Source organism: Monodon monoceros, unplaced genomic scaffold, assembly GCF_005190385.1.
Source record: "Monodon monoceros isolate NGI ecotype Baffin Bay Population unplaced genomic scaffold, NGI_Narwhal_1 Super_Scaffold_22, whole genome shotgun sequence".
Classification (NCBI taxonomy): Eukaryota; Metazoa; Chordata; class Mammalia; order Artiodactyla; family Monodontidae; genus Monodon; species Monodon monoceros.
Genome location: NW_021703779.1, coordinates 104,243,208 through 104,265,362, shown reverse-complemented (window position 1 = coordinate 104,265,362; position 22,155 = coordinate 104,243,208). Strand labels below are relative to the sequence as shown.

At 36.0% G+C, this 22,155-nt stretch overlaps 1 protein-coding gene across 3 annotated transcripts in view; it reads left to right on the top strand.

Annotated features, from left to right (window-relative positions):
* The window catches only part of TENM1 (teneurin transmembrane protein 1), a 569,984-nt gene that overhangs the window by 229,688 nt on the left and 318,141 nt on the right, over positions 1–22,155 (top strand). For all 3 annotated transcript variants that reach the window (XM_029240586.1, XM_029240585.1, XM_029240587.1), the window contains exon 5: positions 11,122–11,360. In XM_029240586.1, the coding sequence (XP_029096419.1) occupies positions 11,122–11,360 (239 nt within the window). The remainder of the gene's footprint in view (positions 1–11,121; positions 11,361–22,155) is intronic.

The following is a 22,155-nucleotide window of genomic DNA, read 5'->3' as shown; positions in this document are numbered from 1 at the left end:
TAAAGCAACTAACAAATGATCTCCTACCCTTGCATATACAGCCATATCTATCTACCTATCATCTATCTATCCATCATCTACTTCTCTATAAAATTTCCTTTCTTATTCTATTCCTTTCTCTTCCCCTACACTCTTCATTCTTCCTATATTCACACTTTATTCTCTCTTTCTTATCTTTATATCTACACCACTCTTGGGCGTTTCTTAGCTCTTCTGATATTTCTAAAAAACTTACGTGAGAACACAGAAGCCTGAAAAAAAATGGCATATTTGGGAAACCGTATATGACATAGGATGTTCAGAGCTTAGAGAGCACGGGAGACAATAGCTGAGGTGAGTCAGAGAGGCCTGCAGAGGCCAAATTATGAAGGCTCTTATAAAAGTAACAGACCTTCATTCAAAAACAGGAAAAACACAGGAAATCAGAAAGAAGAATATATCTACAAATTCTGTTACCCAAAGATAGTTACTACTGAGATTTCCATACGTTTTCTTTGGGGTTAGATTTCTGCAGAATAGGGATTTGAAATTGGAATTGTTGTTGTTTTTGTGTGGGAAGGGATAGCACGTAGTTGTGGTTGTGCTGTATATATGAATTCTGGGTTTTGTTTCCCAACATGGAAAATCACTTATTGCCTTAGAAATTATCTGGTTAACGGGAACAGAAATGCTTTAAAAAACCAAATCTAGTAAAAAGGAGGTTTTAAAAAATGATACAGGATAGTCTCACAGGGAAAGGACGGTGAGTACAACAAGGCCTAATGAGAGATAGCGCTCTCCCCATTGTTCTGTTTCTTTCTGGGGCCACATGCATGCTTCTCTCTGCACAACATGCTCTATTCTCAGGCTTCATTCTAAATGGGATTTTTTAATCTGTTCCCCTGTTCTGCTGCAACTTCAGCTCTGGCTCAAAATGACCTTGCATTTTGGCTTTCCTAGCTGACAGGTTTCTGTGTCTAGATTTCTGAGAGAGAAAGATGGAGAGAGAGAGAGAGAAAGAGAGAGAGAGAGGAAGAGAGAGAGGGGAAGAGAGGGAGGGAGAGAAAATATCATTGTCTCTGAGGTTGGATGTCCAATTCTGGTCCAATTAACTTTGACCGTGAGCAGTGGGGAGTGGGTTTGGGAAGGTCATGGATAGGGATGCTCTGTCCAGGGCTCTTTGCAGAGAGACAAAGGTCAGCATATCTAATATGCTTTTATGGTTAAAAATTCTTAATATTTTTTATGACTTCATAACATTCCATGGAATGAATGGACTAGACTCCTTCCATATTTGAATCTGCTCTCTTATGCAGAAGGACATTGAGAATCATGGGTTGGAAATTTTTAGGGCTGAAGACTGGAAGTGTCAAACACCACTTTTTCTCACCCTTCACATTTTACTACCCAGAACTTAGTCACATGACCATACCTAATGGAAATGGTGACTGGGAAATGTAGTCTATCTGTGTGCCCAAGAGAAAAGGAGAACATGGACGTTGGTCAGGAGTGGACAGTTTCTGCCTCAGGCCACATCTTTGATTTTTGAGGCTGATATTTCAGAGGACAGCCGTGCCCTTTGCCAGTTTCTCCCTTAGAGAAACGTTATGCTGCATAGGTTAGAGGACTGATTTGAGTGGCATTTCTTATGTTATTTTATAGCATTATAAAAAACATTCTTGCCTTTATTATACGTGTATGAGTAAGACTTTCAGAGAAGTGAAAGCTAATGAAAGCAAGTGCTGATCAACATCCTTTAAAAGTTGCATGAGAATGATAATCTAGATGTTTAACCTGAAGAGCTCAGTGGTAAACTCTCAGGTTCTGTTCTTATTATACTCCTTTGTATTTAGTTTGAAACACTCTCTCTTTAAAATAAAATGTCTTTGCTAATATAGATTACAATTCAATAAAAAGAAACGATACAGAAAAGTATACCATGTCAACTGGCTCATAAAACAAACGAGGATAATACATATCTGAGGAAAATGAGGGTGAATAAAAAGGTAATTAAGGTATATAATACTCTGCCCGCTATCCACTCCTCTAAGAAGAGAAATAAATAAATAAGCCAAGTAACCAGTGAAGACCAATTCTACAAAATCAGCAGGTTGCTCTGGTGAGTAAAATTGGGAATGGACTTTCAGCTTTTGTAAAGGGAAGCATAATTGAATTTCTTTATAAAATGAATGAAATTCTCTTAAATCTTAGAAAATTTGGGGTCTGGTTTAATTTTAAACGTGTGCTAATAAATTTTGCCTAGGTTCCATGTTTGTTCCCATTTAAAATGGTTCCCTGGTGGGAAATGAACTCTTGAAAACTGTGGGGTGGCATTTTGTTATGCCTTCATGGAGAAGATGTATAAAATCATAAGAGGATTGAAAGTCTCACCCATCACTAGCTTTCCAGATTGTTTCTAGTTTGAAAGGATTACAGCTTCCACACCATATCTTGGGACCTAAATTACCTTTAAATACAAAGAGAATGAAAAAATGGTAAGATTACTAATCCAAGTAAATAATTTTTATATGTTGGCCTTATCCTTTTAATACAGGAACGTGTACATTAATAGAAAATACTAATTTGATATTTACCCTTCAAGTGGTGTAGGGTTTTTTAATATCAATTTTTAAATTAAAAAGTACATCTATAGAGCATGGATTTAACTTAGAGAAAGAGAATGAGAGGACGACTTGAAAGGGCATTATTATGAAGTGGAGGATAATTGTTTATTTTCATTTATTTTGGAGTCTACTAAAGCATCTTGGTCAAACATTATAGAGTACGTAGTATTTTCTTTCTCTAGCATTTATATATATGATATATATATATATATATATATATTCCAACCCTACTAGCTCCAATGTATCTCTAAATGTCCTGTTACAGAAATGTTTAATTTATATTGGGAAGTCTGATACACTGTTGAATGAAAAATGTTCTGATGTATTCTAAACAAGGAGACATGACAATTAGTTCACTTTCATAAGTATGTATCCTCCTAATATCATTTGTCAATTCTATAATTAAAAGAGTTGAAATAAATATATCCATAAAAACATATTCAGTGGAATAATACGCTCATATATGTTCATTCTGAACAGAGAAATGCCAGATGATCATGTGATTTAAGAAGATTTTATTACCTCAATGATTAGCAGTAAGAGTGACATCAGGGATGTCATGAGTTAGTATGTGCACAGTGGTTAAGTAAATGAGTTTCATTGTTCGTGCATAGAAGTAAAAATATTTATTGAGCACCTACTCTTTGTGAGGCACAATTCTAGATGCTGGGGATACAGCAATAAATAAGACAAATGAAATTTCTACTCTCATGTAGATTGCATCCTAGTAATCAGAAAAACTGAAGTAGATTCTATCATTTACTGGTTGCGTGACCTTGGGAAATGTACTTAAACTTAGTAGCTCAACCTCAGCCTCCTAAACTATGACATGTGGATAATATCATCTACTTTATAGGGTTACTTTGAGGATTCAGTGAGAAAACAAACCCCAGAAATTACTTTAGCAGAGTGCCTGGCACATAGATGTTCAGTAAGTGGTCATTGCTATTGCCATTATCATTCACAGCGATTATTTCTAATTATTAGTATTTTTATTAACAGTAATTCTTTCCTTACTCAGATGTCTCAAATAGAGACGAAATGTGACTCAACTATTTTTTTGACTTATTTTTTTCCTTTAGATTATGTGAAAATAAAATGAAAGCTTGTAATTGTCCTTTTATATTCAGGAAACCAGGAGATATTTGCTCACGAGTGAAACAGTTATTTTAGAGTCCCCAAGCCTCATTCATTCTGTACAGAGAATCAAGAGCCTTTTAGAAAAAGCAAAAACATCATGCAAATCAATATATATTCATTGAGTACCTTTGAAGTATGAGACAAGGAACCTAGAAGTTGACTTGGTCCCTGCCCTAACGGAATATACAATCCAGAGGCAGTTGAGGAGGTAGGGTAGATACTACTTCTGATTATAAGACAAGAGGGAATAATAGCCACAAAAAAGATTTTTAAAAGAGCTCTCCCATTAGCTGCTAACTACCTCACTTGGAAAATCACATGAATACCAATCTAGACCATAGAGTATTACCATTTAAGAATAGATTATAGAACTAAGGCTTAAGCCTAGAAAAATTAAGGTTTAGATATATATATCCTGAAAGTATATTTTTTAAAAAAATCTCTTAAAAATTATGAACAACATGGAGAGACTATAAACTTTTTTATGAACACTTGGCATATAAGGTTTGAATGGGACATGTGGACAGGGTGACTTAAAATTTGGAAGAAAGAAACCTAGGGCAAATAAAATGAAATCCACCTTTATATAGTTGTTAATAAAAAAAAAAAAAATGTTACCCCCAAGAGGTTGTCCAAGCTGATAATACCATTTAGGCTCAGAGAGAGTTTGGATAAATACTCTTTTTAGGAGCATTTATCCTAAAAAGGAATATCAAGAATAGGCTATTATGCAAAAACTAGAGATGTTGAGGTTGATATCTTGCCAGTAACCACGCTTTGCCACAAAAGAACACTAGATATTCACTAGATATTCTTGTCAGAGAAGAAAATGGGGCTGACTCAGCATGACGTTTTCTTTTATTTTCTCATGTTTTTGGAGGCATAAGAATGAATACCTATGAATAGACATTTCTTCAAAGAGGATATGAAAAACAGCCAACAAGCATATGAAAAGATGCTCAGCATCACTAACCATCGGAGAAATGCAAATCAAAACCACAATGAGGTATCACCTCATACCCATTAGGATGGCTGTCATCAAAAAGACAAGAAATAACAAGTGTTAGCAAGGATGTGGAGAAATGGAACCCTTTGCACTGTTGGTGGGAATGTAAAATGATACAACTACTATGGAAAACAGTATGGAGGTTCCTCAAAAAAATAAAAATAGAGCTGACGTATGATCCAGCAATCCCACTTCTGTGTATATACTTAAAAGAATTGAAAGCAGGATCGCAAAGAGATATTTGCACACCCATGTTCATAGCAGCATTATTCACAGTAGCCAAGAGGCGGAAGCAACCCAAATGTTCATCGACAGATGAATGGCTAAACAAAATATGGTATATATGTACAAGTCATCAGCCTTGAAAAGGAAAGAAATCCAGTCACACGGATAAAACTTGAGGACGTTAAATTAAGTGAAGTAAACAAGTCACAAAAAGACAGATATTGTGTGATTCTACTTATATGGCATATCTAAAATTGTCAAATTCGTAGAAACAGAAATGAGAATGGTTGTTACCAGAGGCTGGGGAGAGGGGGAAAGAGGAGTTGTTTAATGAGTGTAGAGTTTCACATTTGCAAGATGAAGAAGTTCTGGAGATCTTTCTCAATAATGTGAATATACTTAATACTACTGAACTATACACTTAAAAACGGTATAGGATGGTAAATTTTGTGTTCTGTGGTTTTTATCACAATAAAAATGCATTTAATAATTTTTTAAAAAGAATAAATGCCTGAATTCCACTATCCTATCTGAATGTGATTTGGCCCTAACACCTTGAATCAAGGCCTTTTTACTGCAGTCTTCTTCTTTATTATTTTTTTTAAATCAACCTCAGCTTCTAACTGGAGGTACGTTGAATTCCTTCCTCTGGGTATAAAAATTAGTCTAATGTTTGTAGCTAAGGGAATGCAGGTTTAGAGACTCATAAGTATGTTTACAAGATGTAAAAGAAAAAATTCATTGGTTATTTATGCATCTGTTGTTAGAAAGCTGTAGATTTCTGTCTATTTCCTATAGAATTTCAAGTGCCATATTAAATCACATCATTTAGTGCTAACAGGTACCCTCAGAATTATGTTGTATGTAGGGTTTAAAAAGAGAAAGTACATTTTCCCTTTTTTTATAGATGATTTTAAAATCCTTACAGGAACATTTATTAAATTCCCATTTACCAGCACTGGGTCTCATCAGTCTTAAAGATATATATATTTTTTCAATTTCCTTATATGCCCATTTCCTTTTGGCAATATCTTACTTTTCCTTTTTAAATTTGAAATTGAATATTAAAACAGATGCAAAGGAGAGTACTACTTACACATAAACTCTTGAACTGCATTTTTATCATTTCCTCTGTGGAAAAAAACCTAATTGTATGAAATTGATAGCAACATTTTAGTATATCCTCAGGTCCCCTGGGAAAAGCAATGTGCTTAGACAGATGATGTGATTTTATGAGCACATAGCTGAAGTCTAGCAGTGTGCATTTGTCTTTATGCTCCTACTTTTTTCAGGGACTATGAAAACACATTTAGGCAGTAGTTTCGCTTTCCAACAATGGACTGCAAAGCCTTTGACAGTACATAGCATTTGCATTGCTGTTGTTCATGATGCACATCAAAGTATTGATCACTTTCAGCAGAGAATCTTAATCTCAGTTTGTTAATAAGAAAACAGGAACCTTAGTATATGAACTCATTTTATTATCTACCCTCACTGAGGACTGATTTGGATTCCACTCAAATATGAATTAGTTTAAATGTTGCTCTGCTGCAACTGTCGAATTTATTCATTATGTTGTAATATTTTACTTATGAAACTGCATTTGGAAATCCTTTGGTATATATCAAGATGAAATTACAGTGCTCAGGGATATTGATTACTGCTTGTAATTGCCATCATAATAGCCAACAATTCTCTGTCTTTCTTTGTCTTTCTTCTACCTCTTAATGATATACCAAACAAAATCAATATCCAGCATATGGGGCCACTTACATTGTCTCAAAAATCCAATTGTTCTCCTTCATAAATATGCAAAGAATCGAAGATTTTAATCTCCAAACAGTGAATAAAAAAGCCCCATACTGCTAGATTTCTCTTCTATCCCATAGGAACATATCAGAGTGTTGCTGTGTAGGATCAGTTATATGCAAGTGACATATTATCGCCTCCAGTGTCACCACAAAGTTGTGGTGGGGAAATGGGGAGGCTTCTCCACTCTGCTGTTTGTAAAGTGCTATACTTCTTCCTCAACTAGTAAATTAGATGGCCAAAGGGGAAAACATAGGCTGGGAGAGATAACCAGACATTAAAGAAGAAATCTACCTCCTTATGACATGGAGGTGATTATTTCAGGGACTAAAGAGGAAGTACAATCAAATGGAAGAAACATAATGCTGTGAGTCACTTTTTCAATAAAATATGTTTATTCTTATTTCTACTACATACTGTTTGTCCATTTTGGGGATACGTTCAGTGCCTTTAGAAGCAGCAATAACTCCTTTACAGTCTTAACGACTGAAGACTAGCTTCTTTCTAATGGTTCCCCATTCATTCAAAAAAGTTAAGATGGTCTTTAAAACTTACTATGAGAACATGTGACATACGGAAAAATAGATATGTATTATGAAGTACTATTTGAATAGATTGTATTTGGTTAGCCCTGGTCAGTTAACCCAGAAGATTAGATAGAACCTGGTGGTAATCTGGTGAAGACTGGTTGGCAGGTAGCACAGTGTAGTGGAAATACACTATTTTGCAAGCCCTCGATTCTAACTACATTGATATCATTAACTACTGATGTTTCTTTTAAATAATCCACTTTTATTCTCTGGGCCTCCATTTCCCTAACTGCAAAATGAGGGTGTTGGGCTGCTAGCTGATTTCTGAGATCCCTCTAACTCTGTGATTCTGTAGCCATCATTCTCACGTTTTTCTCTCAGGTCCCAAAGGCCTGAGAGAAAAAGGGTAAAAGTGTGGCTCAATCCAATATCATCCACATGCCAAAATCAACACAAAGCATGCTTCTTCTGTGCCCTGTAAGGCCTGGATTCAAAGCTTCATGTGTCCACTAACTGCAGAACCCTGATATACTGTACTGTAATGTCGTGGTTAAGATCAATGGCTCTGGAGCCAGACTGCTTGGGCTTGAAAGTTGTCTTTACCAGTACTAGCTGCGTGACCGTGGACAAATTACTTAACCTCTCTGTGCACTGGTTTTCTCATCTGTAAATGTACATACTTACTGTAATGGGATTGTTGTGAAGATTAAATTATATAATGCTTTCTGAATTAATTAGAATAATGTCTGGCACAAGTAAGCACTTAATGAATGTTACCTCTTATTATCATTATTATGATAACTATTATCATTACCACTTTGCTCCTACTAAACCTCTTTCGATCTCTGTTTCATCATCTGTAAGATTATAATAATAATATCAACCCCACAGATGTATTAGGATCAAAATATTGCATATACTGTACCTACTTTGGTGCCTGGCTTTTCTAGGTGCTTAATAAATTATGTTCACATAAATAGAACCCACTGTTCATGTGGTTGGTATTAGTCACTGCATTTTTCCCACTGACCCCACTCCCAATCTTTTTGATACTAGTTACAAGAACAATACAAGCTCAAGGCAGAAAACTTCAAAAAATACCCCTACCATCCAAAGGTAACACAAATTATTATCTTTCCATGAGCATATATATTTTTTTATTTTAAAAATTGTATTCTATTGCCCATATTGTTTTGAAACCTACTTGCTTTTACCTGGTGATATCTGTAAACACTTTTCCTAGTGAATAGATATTCTTTTACAGTGCAATTTGTAATGGTTGTATAGTATTCTACTGCATGTTTATAAAATAATATACTTACCCAACTATCTATTAATGAGCATTTGGGTGTTTATCTTTTGCTGTTATAAATAACACTTCAATGAATGACTTTTTATATACATTGTCATACACATCATTTCCTAAGGATAAATTCCTATAGGCATAATTTTTGGACAGGGAATATGCATATTTTAAGTCTTTTGTTATGTAATGCCAAATTATCTTCCAGAAAGGCTTGTGAATCTCCACTCCCCTCAGCAATCCTGCCCTTTAAATAACTTTTATCCTCATATACTAAAGCAAAACTCTCTAATATGGATATTTTCATTAACTGGCATGTTGACAGTTGTTTTTTCCTTTAAACATGTATGCTTTTGTTCTTTAAAAATGGAAGCTAAAATCAGTCTTAAAATATTCTTAATGATTTATGCATTTGGGCGTATGTGACATGTACAAGGTGATGTTGGCTCTTTGCTCAGCGGAAGGGTCTTGTGATGTATTACATGAAAATGTGGCACCAGAATGTTTTTTGTTTAGCAGTGCATTTTACTGCCCAGGCAGCATAGTAGATTGAGGACTTTGGAGCTGGAATGGCTTGAGATCTCATTCTGGCTTTGTTATTCATTTCCTAGGTGGATTTAAGCAAGTTACTTAACCTCTTTCAGCCTCCATTTCCTTAAATACACCATGCAGATAATAATGTAGCCTATTTCATATGAATGAATACTAACTGAGATAATGAGTGTTTAACACAATGCATGGCACTTAGTACCCGATAAGGGTAAAGTATTGCACAAAAACATATTTTTATGCCAACTCCTTACATGTGAATAAATCACTACTGTTTATGAAATACCCATATTACAATAGTCATGAGCTGTCAATAATCATCCTCTAGTAATTCAAACATGACAGCAATATGAAGTTCCAGGACAGGCAAAAGTAATGTAGGGTAGAAAAAATGCAAAATAGTGGTTGCCTCTGGGGGTTAGGGAATAGGGATTTACTTCAAAAGGCAGGAGGACACTTCCTGGGGTGATGGGAATGTTCTGTATCTTGATAGGGGTTTAGGTTACACAGGTGATTGCATTTGTCAAGTCTCAGTAAATGTACACTTAAAATTTGTGCATTTCATTGTGTATAATTTTTTATATTATATTTACATATAACAGTTTATAAGTTTAAGGTGTCCAACATGTTGATTTGGTACATTTATATATTGCAGTACAATTGCCATTTGTAGTGTTAGCTAACACCTCTGTCACATAATTATCATTTCTTTCTTGTGGTGGGAATAGTTAAGGTCTACTGCCTCAGCAAGTTTGATATTTATTTTACATTATTATTGTCTATAATAATACTGTGCATTAGACCTCCAAGACTTATCTATCTGCTAGTTGCAAATTTGTAACCTTAAACATCTCCCTATCCCCCACCTCTCAGCTCCCGGTAACCAACACTCTCCTCTTCATTTTAACAAGTTCATGGATGGACCTCGAGGATATTATGCTGTGAGATAAATCAGACAGAGAAAGGCAAATACTGTATGATATCACTCATATGTGGAATCTAAGAAACTCAAACCCATCATGTATAAATTTTACATTAAAAATCTGTAAAAAAAATTACTGAACTCTAGATAATAATATGAAAGTTGAAATATGTGAAGGGAAGTGTACTGATGTATGCAGCTTACTTTGAAATGCTTGAATAAAAAATGAAATGAAATGTTTTAAAAAAAGACGGACTAAGATAGGAATGGAGAGGTGGATAAATATGTGATAGAGTGAATATAGTCATATGTTAAGTATAGAATCTAGTTGACAAGTACATCTGTGGTTTTGGGTTTTTTTTAATTTTTAAAATTGTTTATTTGATAACAATCTTTTAAAATTTGAATCTAGCATTTCTAAGGCCAGTGCTGCTCAACTGGATACGCACATCAAACTTACCTAGGACGTTTTATTAAAATATACATGCTTAGGACCTACTCCAGATTTACTGAATCTCTTTACTTGATATTTCTCTTGAGTAGATGTGTGTTTATTATAAAATTCTTTCTTTGGCTGTGTGTTTGGCAATTTTTATAATAAAATATTGCGTGAAAATATGTCTGTGAAAGCTGGTCTCTAAATAAAATACTGGTCTCTAGGCCATTGATATTATCGAAATGCTTGATGATACTTCTCTTTCTCTTTTTGAGTATTATATTTAATGAAAGGGAGCAGTATAGTTAATACCATCAAATGTGGAATGTTAATGCTCAGAATTTGAGAATTTCATTAGTCAACAAGTCAGGGAAAAGAAGACCTCTTTCCTCCTCTTAAAAGTCTAAAATAGGAAAACAAAAAGGAGATCACCAGTGGCACTTTGTAGTTAAGTGTTAGGTATAAGAAAATTTTGTTGAGTTCCTCCTAGTTGTCCTGTGCTTTGTCATAGCATGATTGTTTCAAATTAGTGGAATTTGTATTTCTGTAGCAAGTGGCTTTGGTTTTGATAGCCCAAACTTTTGTTTCCTTTCCGCAGGCATTTCCTGTTCAAACATGGATCTGGTTCCTCGGCCATCTTCAGTGCAGCCAGTCAGAACTACCCTCTGACATCCAATACTGTGTACTCGCCTCCTCCCAGGCCACTTCCTCGAAGCACCTTTTCCAGACCTGCCTTTACCTTCAACAAACCCTACAGGTGCTGCAATTGGAAGTGCACGGCCTTGAGCGCCACTGCAATCACAGTGACTTTGGCCTTGTTACTAGCCTATGTGATTGGTAAGCCCTTTTTTCCATGCTTCGCTTTTCTTCTTAATCAAAGTATTGTTTTGCTTGTGGTGGAGTTGGGAGCGGGGGGGGGGTGGGTTTCTCTCTCTACTCTGCGACCTACAAATTTGAACTAAGGCTTAGTATTATCAATAACAAATAGAGAGCTCTTTCCGTAGTGTAGTGGTTATCACGTTCGCCTAATACGCGAAGGGTCCCTGGTTCGAAACCATAATTCAAAAAGAGTCATGTACCAAAATGTTCATTGCAGCTCTATTTACAATAGCCAGGAGATGGAAACAACCTAAGTGTCCATCATCGGATGAATGGATAAAGAAGATGTGGCACATATATACAATGGAATATTACCCGGCCATAAAAAGAAACGAAATTGAGCTATTTGTGATGAGGTGGATAGACCTAGAGTCTGTCATACAGAGTGAAGTAGGTCAGAAAGAGAAAGACAAATACCGTATGCTAACACATATATATGGAATCTAAGAAAAAAAATGTCATGAAGAACCTAGGGGTAAGACAGGAATAAAGACACAGACCTACTAGAGAATGGATTTGAGGATATGGGGAGGGGCTAGGGTAAGCTGTGACAAAGTGAGAGAGTGGCATGGACATATATACACTACCAAACGTAAAATAGATAGCTAGTGGGAAGCAGTTGCATAGCACAGGGATATCAGCTCGGTGCTTTGTGACCACCTAGAGGGGTGGGATAGGGAGGGTGGGAGGGAGGGAGACGCAAGAGGGAAGAGATATGGGAACATATGTATATGTATAACTGATTCACTTTGTTATAAAGCAGAAACTAACACACCATTTAAAGCAATTATACTCCAATAAAGATGTAAAAAAAAAATAACAAATAGATTTCTAATTAGGTTATTTATTTATTATTTGGTACTTCCTAACCTTAAATACTGCTGAGGAGTGTAAGGATTGCTCTTTGAGAAGCAATATTTATGCTACTAGCACAGTCTTATTGATTGCAATTACTGTAGTTAACTATTTCCCCTTCAATTAAAAGGTTGTTATGGTTTTCTCATTAGAAGTCATAAGTACCAATCTACAATAGCTTCTTAAATTATAGTTAAACAATAATACTGCTACCGAACTTTCAGGTAGCAATTTCATTAAAGTAGTAGTTACTTGGAAGCTATCGGAAAATCCAGGGCATAATCTCTTTCCAAGAATGCAGAGTTTTACACTGGGACTAAAAAAAAATGTCTTCTTATTTTCACTAGGTAAATGGCTACAGAATTGTGTGATTACTGTGTTTGTGAGGGTAAAAGAGAAAACAGTAGTGAGGCATACTTTCCACTTTTAAGAAAAATGTTGTTCTTGAGGCATCTTGATTAAAGTCACCCTTACTTGATAGCAAATTGTATTGATTTTTCTGGCTGGCATTTTATTTTGACTGAACATTAATTTCCTTGTCTGAGTGGTTTTACAGTCTAAGATGTAAATTAACTTAAAAAACATGTATTTTGTGGGAGCACTGTTCCTAGAAGAATAGCATATCATGGTAGAAAAAGAATTCTAAGTACGTCACTTGTATCTTCTTTTCAGGTTTAGCCTGATTTCTTAATTGAAGGGGAACTACCCACAAAGATACATTGAATATGATTCTGAGAGATAGATTAAAAAGGGATTTAGAGTTTCTTATAATTATAAAAAAGTAAGTTTTGTTGAGTCTGATTTATTAAAAAACGTGAACAATAAGAAATTTCCCATAACCAGTTTTTATAAGAGTCACAGAACAAAGGGTAGTAAGTTAAATAAACAGATATATTTTGTAGGGGAGTCACTGATAATGTCAACAGTATAGGATCATAGCCTATATTGATGTTCATGATTATCTCTTTTCTATTTTCATCGTACAATCTGAATATGTTTGAACAATGCTTCTATTAAAGGTGGATAATATTAACCTATAATATCAAAATGTGTCCTTTATCTCAGACATTTCAGGATAACCCAACATGTATGTTTATTTGTTTTGTAATAACGTTTAATGAGGAATAGCGCTGAAGGAATGGAGGTTGGAGATGAGAAAGTACTGTAATATAAACAGGGTTTTAATATGGTATCATTCAAAGCAAGGAGTAATTTGAAAAGTTGAAATACATTAGAGGCCCTTTAAAATGTTATTGTTCAATTATGAGACCAACTCTTATCTTATAGGTTAGCTTCTATTAACTTTTACTATACAGAGAGATAATATTTTAGATTCAAGACTTTACCTCTGGAATAAACAAATCCAGGTATAGCAAGCTTCTTATTAATAGGTTTATACTGTGTTCAAACCTATGTTTCTATTTAAATTTATTATATGGCCACTCATATAAAAAATTGTATTATATACTCTGAGACTTGTTTAGTTAGATTATGTTGATTCATTTCAGAAGCAAAAGTGGAGGGTTTCCCTGGTGGTCCAGTGGTTAAGACTCTGCGCTTCCACTGCAGGGGGCACGGGTTTGATCTGTGGTCGGGGAAGTTCCACATGCCATGTGGTGCGGCCAGAAGAAAAAAAAAAAGTGAAAGCAGAATGTTTCAGTTATTTCAAGGACTGCCTTTTTTAATAGGGTAAACAATGGCATATAAATCTGATATGACAGTAAGGCTGTATAGTACAACGGTTATGAGCATGGATTTTTCAGACCTCTGCCGCTTCTTAGGCATGTTACCTTGGACAAATTATTCACCCTTTTAAGGCCTCCATTTCCTCATCTGTAAAACTGTCTTAAAACAGTACTTGTAACATAGGGTTTTCATAAGAATTAAATGAGTTAATATAACTAAAGAACTTGGAATAGGACTTAAAACACAGTAAGTATACTATAAATGTTAAATATTATTATTGTTGTTGTTACCATAACTACCTATATAATCATTATTCACTATTAAAATTCACTGGTTCTCAGAGTTAGCCATTTTATTCATGGCTGTACCCCAGCACTAAGAACAGTGCCTGGCCCATAGCAACCCTGTCGGTAAAAGTTTATTGAAAAAAACACATTATGCTAAGCACTCTACTTGTATTAGCTCATTGCATTATCAGAACAGTCCTTAAGGTAGCTATCAGTATTAAATCTATTTTATAAATGAGGAAACTGAGGCACAGCCAAGGTAAGAGATCACATAGAGGTCACAGCACTAAGAAGTAGGGATCCTGAGCTTTGAGCTTTAAGCCAGAGCAGCAGACTGACCCCAGAGGACATGCTGTTGAGTGCTAGGCCTTGCTGCCCTTCTAGCACTGCAGCAGAACTTACAGATCATTTACTTCTTGGTCTACTAAGTAAATCCACCATTTTTTTTCTTATTAAATCACAAATTAAATTAGATTTACCAGGTCATCCATTGCAGTAGTTACTGCAGCTGAGATTTGTGGATCAGTGAGAGATATCTGTTGAAATGCTTTTCTGTGTGACTTTGAAAATGCAGAAGTATCAGGCTAAATACTAGAACAGTAGGTTGAGTGGGTTCAAAATGAGGAGATGTTGATGGCAAACACTGGAACTTTGTTCTGAGTTCTGTCATGGACTGGACATTATGTGACTTTGGATAATCAGTTAAAATCTCTTCCTCTACTTACCTCATCCATCACTGACCACCTCAGGAGGGCAGAGTAAGAATTCATAAAGAGGCATTCAAGTGAAAGATGTCGCATAAGAACTGTAACATACAAGATGATTTTTAAATGGCCTTCTGTGGTTGAAATAAAAAAGTATTATATTTCAAAATATGAAACCATTTCACTCTCAACTCTTGCTGAGTCTATAAGAGTCATCTGGTTTTTTTTCAGTCCCCTTTTGCAGTTTCTGTATAACCCAAGTAAGATCTTTCACTGAAACTATTTACCGCTTCTGTTTCCCGTGCAAATTTCTTTCTGCTATTTCATGTTCCTCTATTATCCATTATACATAACCTTTAGATACGAATGGCTATAGGCTGTGCTGCCCTCAATCCACTACGGGAAATCACATCAATATCAATGGGGCATCAATAGATGTTCTGTGCATTATGGCTCTGTAAGTGGTCGTTGGAAAGCAGTGGAAATCCAACAAGTGAAAAGTCAGAGCTGGATTATTCAGGCAACCAGCCCCATCCCCACTCCTACCCACTATACCTTTTGGGTCAGCAAGTAAGTAATTTCTTTGAATAAGTTTTGAGGTCATAAAATTCAGTGAAGGGAGGCATGGAAAGATACTGATTATTTGAAGATATTATGGAATGGCTATTGTCATCACTTACCCATAAATCTGTAATATTTTCCATCTGAATCAAAAAATATGTCCTTAACGCTTCATCCTCTCTGATATTTTGGCATCAGTGATGTATCAGTGCCAGTCAGAAGCACATTTGCTTGAATTTACAAATAAGCCATATGAAGTAGTAGTCAGGAAGACAGATGACCATTTGCAAGGCATCAAGAGGAGGCGAGGTTAAGGTGCTTCATCAATGGTTGTGAAGGGCACAAACTCGGCTTCTTTGGTAATCTTTGATGTTTTGATCAAGTTTCTCCACAGTCAGCAGTTTGTATAAGAGGCAATAGGAACTCACAAGAATACATTGTGCCTGGGGTCAAATGGACTGTTGCATTGAATGACTTGGGGAGTAGGGATTTCTGTCTCTCAAACCCAATATCATCAGTTAATGATATCAATGTTCTTTTTCTTTTGCCATGAAATTAGTAGTGATTCATACCACCTTCAGGGGATGCAGGTAGTGTCCAAACTCTACAAATGAAATAATTTAAGTCCATGAATCTCCTTGCCGTGACATACTATAGCCCACATGTAGAAAGTTGACCAGAATGGTTGTTAATACAGAATTAGGAGAGATAGAATATTGAGCCCAATTCTGTGATTGAAAGTTTAGGGATGAAACTATTCGAGAGGGCAAAGGGCCTACTGCACCTTGCTCTCTGCATCAAAATTGAGTAACAATGATTTTAGTGCTTTCTTCTGCCTCCTTTATACTAGTCCAAATTGCTCTACTTTCTAGGGTTGTTATGACGGTGGAGTAAGAACATGCTGAAAGTGATAGAATGAGAGGAGTGGAGTGTGTTTATTTTGCCTCCATCACACACAAAAAAATGCAAATACTTTATAATACAGGGAAGAAACAAAATAGAGTAAGGCAAATTTTGATTTTGGAAAATTCAAGAACTTAGTTTTTTTTTAATGGAGAGAATTGAAATGGAGTTTTTTTTTCCCCCATCAGATCTAGATAGACAATGCCCCTTCCCACAAAGTTTGCTAAGTATAGATAAATACACTTAACAAAAACCATCTCTTTCACTTACTAGTAGCTTCATTAATGCCTCCGTGCCTCAGTTTCCTCGTCTATAAAGTGGGAATGTTGATAATACCTTCCTGATAGATTTTCTTTTTAATTAAATGAAGGGAAACATGTAAAACACCCAGGACATTGCTTAGCAGATCTAAGTAAAGATTAATGCTTATTATTAGTGGAACAGGATTATTATTAGGATTATTAATTTGAGCTGAGATAAGCATAATGAGCATACAGTTTATCCTAACATAAACTACTTTTGTTTTCCTTCCTCCCAAAGTCATCTAGAACAGTTTTTTCAGAGCTGGAATATCTGTTTCACAAGAATCCTCTAGTGGGTTTGTTGTTTCCTTCTGCCTGGTCTATAATATCTGTAACTTTGCCTTTATTTTACTAATTTCCCTTTTCCTTGGTGTTTTGGCCCTTCAAATGGTTTTGTATTTCTATCTGGAGGCCATATCTAGGTTGAAACACATTTTCTTTAAAATGCATTATAGCTTATAACATTCAAGAAATGACTCAGCATAAAATGCTAAAAAGCATTTTACTTTATCCTATAGACCATTATCAATCCTTTTGGTGTCACATTTATACTTATTACTACTTTCAGTTCACTCTTGTGGACCCATTTACGATAATGATGGCAGTTTCTGCGTTAGCATTGACTTTGCCTCCTACCCATGAATCTACCAACTTTCTAGCCATCTCTCTAGGCAGGGATCTGGAAAATGGTGGTATAACTTCAGTCTAATTATAAATCTGCCATCCATGCATTTATCAGAACTCTTCTTTAAAAAAGGTTTATATTTGCATCTGACATCACCTTTTTGGTGTGATATGTCCCGTAAGTTTTATCCCCACTATGTTAAGTGGCACTTTTACCTGTCATAAATAAAAGTATAGATTCAGTCTGAATTAAACATACTAAAATGACAGGAAGAACCTGTGCCACATACAACTAATTTCAGAACCATAGTTAGCACCTATTGCTGAAAATGAAGGCACTTTAATGAAAGGCAAATACTATACTTCTATTTTTTTTTTTTTTTTTTTTTTGGAACTCTAGCATGCTGTAGTTTAAGACATAAAGAGATAATTTCTTGGGTGAGTGAGTAATGGATACTAAACGTAAGTCTTGCATCAAGAGATTACTGTTTTGTCTCAAGGAGAGGTATTCACCCTACTAAGTACTTCCCATACACCACTGTCTAAGCCTGGGTAGAGAAATTAAATGAGGCTTTGTGAAATATGGGGTTGGCCAAAAAGTTCGTTCGGGTTTTTGGTACCACCGTATGGAAAACCCGAACGAACTTTTTGGCCAGCCCAATAGATAAAGATCCACTGGAAGGCATACATAGTAAAAGAGGACTGGGCAGCATGTTAGTAATTTTGGAGGTTTACATGCTTAAGAAGTTTTACAACAGCAAGAATCAATCTTGCAAATTCAAGGGAAAAATTCTCTCCCAAGAAATCTCTTTCAAAGTAAGTAATTTGAGGGCTTCCCTGGTGACGCAGTGGTTGAGAGTCTGCCTGCCGATGCAGGGGACGCGGGTTCGTGCCCCGGTCTGGGAGGATCCCACATGCCGCGGAGCGGCTGGGCCCGTGAGCCATGGCCGCTGAGCCTGCGCGTCCGGAGCCTGTGCTCCGCAACGGGAGAGGCCGCGGCGATGAGAGGCCCGCGTACCGCAAAAAAAAAAAAAAAAAAAAGTAAATAATTTGAATTATTTTGCATAAAGGAAATTTCACTCCTGTTTAGCTTAGTTTCTGCTCATCCAAATTATATATATAGGGTACATATATAGATATGTTATATGAATATTTTTAGACCCACATTGCGTAAGTCGTTAAGCTATACTTACTCTGAAGTGAATAAGAATAAACTAAATTAGAGCAATGGCTTTGAAACAGATGGCAGGTTAACCCATTTTAAACTTCAGAAATGTGACTGAATTTTCATATAGAACAGCCAGAATGGGGAGGGCCAGGATCACCAGCAGAGTATCTGATTTATCACAGTCAAAACAAAGAGGTGGCATCTTACAGGGTGGAGACACATACATTTGGAGCTTAGCTATATTCCCTTTAAAGAGAGGTGAAAAAGCATAATATGTTTTATTAAATACAAATATATTGGAAAACCTGAGGCAGCACAAATGGAGGATATAGTAGCAGGAAATGAAGATAATAAGCAGGGGCAGATCACGAAAGGCATTTTAAGTCATGGTAAGGAGCTTGGAATTTATCCTAAGAGCAAATGGGAAGTTTTTTATGGTCTTTCATTAGGGCAAGAAAATGATTTGCTCAGATTTACAGTTAGAAAAATCACCCTAATGGCAGTATGGAAGTTGGAATTGGCAGACAGGACCAAGTTGCACCAAAACGGAGGCTTGCAGGGCGAGTGCAGAAAGAAGACAAAACAGATAAGGAAATTATAGGTGCTGCTAATAACATTTTTAAAGTGGTCAACCAAAGTATCAAACTTAGTAGGGAAGGCAAATAGGAAGAAGAAACGAATGGCATTCTAAACAAGAGGTGGGTCCAAGTGTCTAGAACTATCAATGATATCGTAGGGTAGTTATAGCTGTGAGCAAGCTGAATAGCTAAAATGAGATGGTCAGAGGCTAGTGTATCAGAATTTTAGATTTCAGACTTGGAGCTTAAAAATGTGACTCCCCTGTATATTTTAGACCTAGTTAAGGAACATATATGAGGACCTCCTTCCAGATGAATCATTTGTTCAGGGAAGACTAGATTCTTAGCTAGGGATAATCTCACAAGGTGGTCTTCCCTGGGTAGACTCACAAGCTCACCAAAGTGTGGATAGTATTTAAATAAGAGCACCACGTTATATTGGATCCTCCAATATAGACAAGACCCATGTGGAATTCTAGATCACAGTATGGCTCCTCAAGAGCTCCTTTCTTGGGGATCCTGTTGATCTCTGTGGGATAATAATGAACAAATTAAGAGGGTCCAAGATGACCCACTGTAATTTTCTGCTGATTAAAACCTCATTATAGCTTTGCCAATCTAATTAGTGTAGACCTTATATAAGAAATTATAGTTAACATCTAGAGAAATTGCTTACCATGACAGTTTCTAAGGAGGGGCCTCACAAATGTCTCATTATCACGTTGAACTGGCAACAGGAAATTTTTAACTGCAAGAAAAGACTTATGATATGGTGCTTTGTAAAAAAACAAAAACTCTTGATTCCATTTCATTTCTTTTATATTAAATGAGCTTCATGTCCTGATCAAATGACCAGGAGACTGAAGGCTAGCATATGTACATGGAACATCAGAGGAGGTTGTGAGTTCTCAGATAAACTAGTTGTGGCTGTGGCCAAAAATGAGTACACATGGGATTTTGACAACAAGCAATCTGTGCTGTTCTACCACCTGGTACAGAAGAGGCAGATTTTGTCTTTTGGTATTCATAGATTTCACCAAATCAACTAGCCCCATTTTTTATGTTGTAGATAACTGTTTCAACCTTAATTCAGTTTTGCCTTTTGTTCCTTGAAGGAAGAACCTAGATTCCCTTTGATCTTGAACTTTATTTTAATTAAACATAGATGTTAAATATAGCAAATAACAATACCACAGTGTCTTTTCTGTATTCCATAGGTCCAAATACTTTGCAACATTAACTAATAAAATTATGGGGTTAAGTGAAAATAATATCAAGAGAGAGTACATATTAGACTTTGGATTTTACTCATAGCAAGCAACCAAGCTAATACTGGGTACACAGTCCTTAAGAGAGATGCCCGCTATTAAGAAATTAGGAACAAGTGTACTTTGCTATGAAAGAAAGTGGAAATTTTTGAAATGAAGCAGTTTTTGTTAAAAGATCATGTGCTGCCTCCAGACAGAATTCTGATAAATCCAAACCCTCTGAAGTTATCAAACAGTTTAGTAGTTTCCCCACCGCCTCACAGAGAGGCAATAAGTCTTTTTATATCATTCACCTTGGTGGTAAAGCTAGCATTAGTCAACCCATGAGTAGTTGAAAGGTCAGATGACTTTTGAACCTAGTTGAACTATTTGGTTTTGGGGAGATGAAAATTTTTATGCCGGTGGGAAAATGTGGTAAAGCATTGTACATGCTCAGTGCTACTCCAGGCTGTAATAACACATGCTCAAGGATTATCATATAGGATATTGCAGACATGGCACTAGTTAAGACTTACCAACATAGAAGGCTGTGGGAGTTTTTGAAAGCCAGATGGCACAATAGATTCTTCCTTTGTCATGGCTAAAATACAGCCTGTTCCAAGATTGAACAAAACCCAAATAAACCATTAGTGTCTTTGGTTTCTATTCCTATCTGCTGTATGTTATTAGTTTGGTCTCCCTGACCAAATCCTGCCCTTGGATTAGCTGGCGTAAGTCTCCTTGCCGACAGGCACCAATCTAGTCTTTTGAAACAGTGAAATATAAAATGTAGAGATAAGAACCCATCAACAGAGGGAGAAAAAAAGCTAAATTTTAAAAATAAGAGATGCAATGGGCAATCAAGATCAAATATATAAATAAACATTCACAAAAAAAAATACGACATGAGTTTATGGGGTCCAGTGATGGGTATGTCTCTTGGCCCAAAATAAACAGAATTAATTGTTAGCATACACAGCAAACTGGTGAATATAGTTCTATTTTTATTGGAAATAATAGTGTGTGTATCTTTTGTGATTTGAGTAGGTAGGAAAGAAAAATATTTAGATTACTTACTGACTGTCTCAGCAGCATTCCCACTAATGAGGCCAAGGTCATGGGCTCAGTTACTATTTCAACCTTTTAGCTCTGTTCTGTTTCATTACTAAAGCCCACAGTCTCAATCTCCCTTTTTTCTCCATCCCCCAAATCAGAAACCTAGTCCTGCCTTCTACCCCCTAACAAAACCTGAACTCAGAAATGAATCTGATAAACTAGGCAGGTTTTGCTTGACACACATAGAATTTGTTAAATGCTGCCAACTAATTTAAAGACTTAAGTCTAGAGATTTTACATAAAATCTCTGGTTTACATAAAATTTCTAGCCTCTCTTTAAAAATAAAAAGATCTGACATTCCCAGATGTGCATTCACGCATTCATCCACACATTTTTGAGTACCTATGTGCTACACACTATTCTAGTCTTTTGTTTTGCAAAAATAATATGAAAACCATTGACTGCAGCTAAATAGGGTCTGCTCCCAAAAGGCCCATGAACTCTCCAGTCCATCAGAGTAGCCATACTGCCCTCTTCACTTTTTTATACTACCTGCCTTCCTTCTCAGTTGGCATTTACGCTTGCAACCTATGTAATAAGATAATTCACACTGAAGTAAAAAGGGCTGTGACAAAGAAAATGTATTATATCTCCCCAAGATTATTTGCATTTTAACAGAAGACAGAGTCGTACGCCAAGAATGGCAAATCCCTGACATTAATGTCATTGCTTCTCTGTCCCAGACCCATGGAAGATATAAGTAATCAAAGCAACAAACATT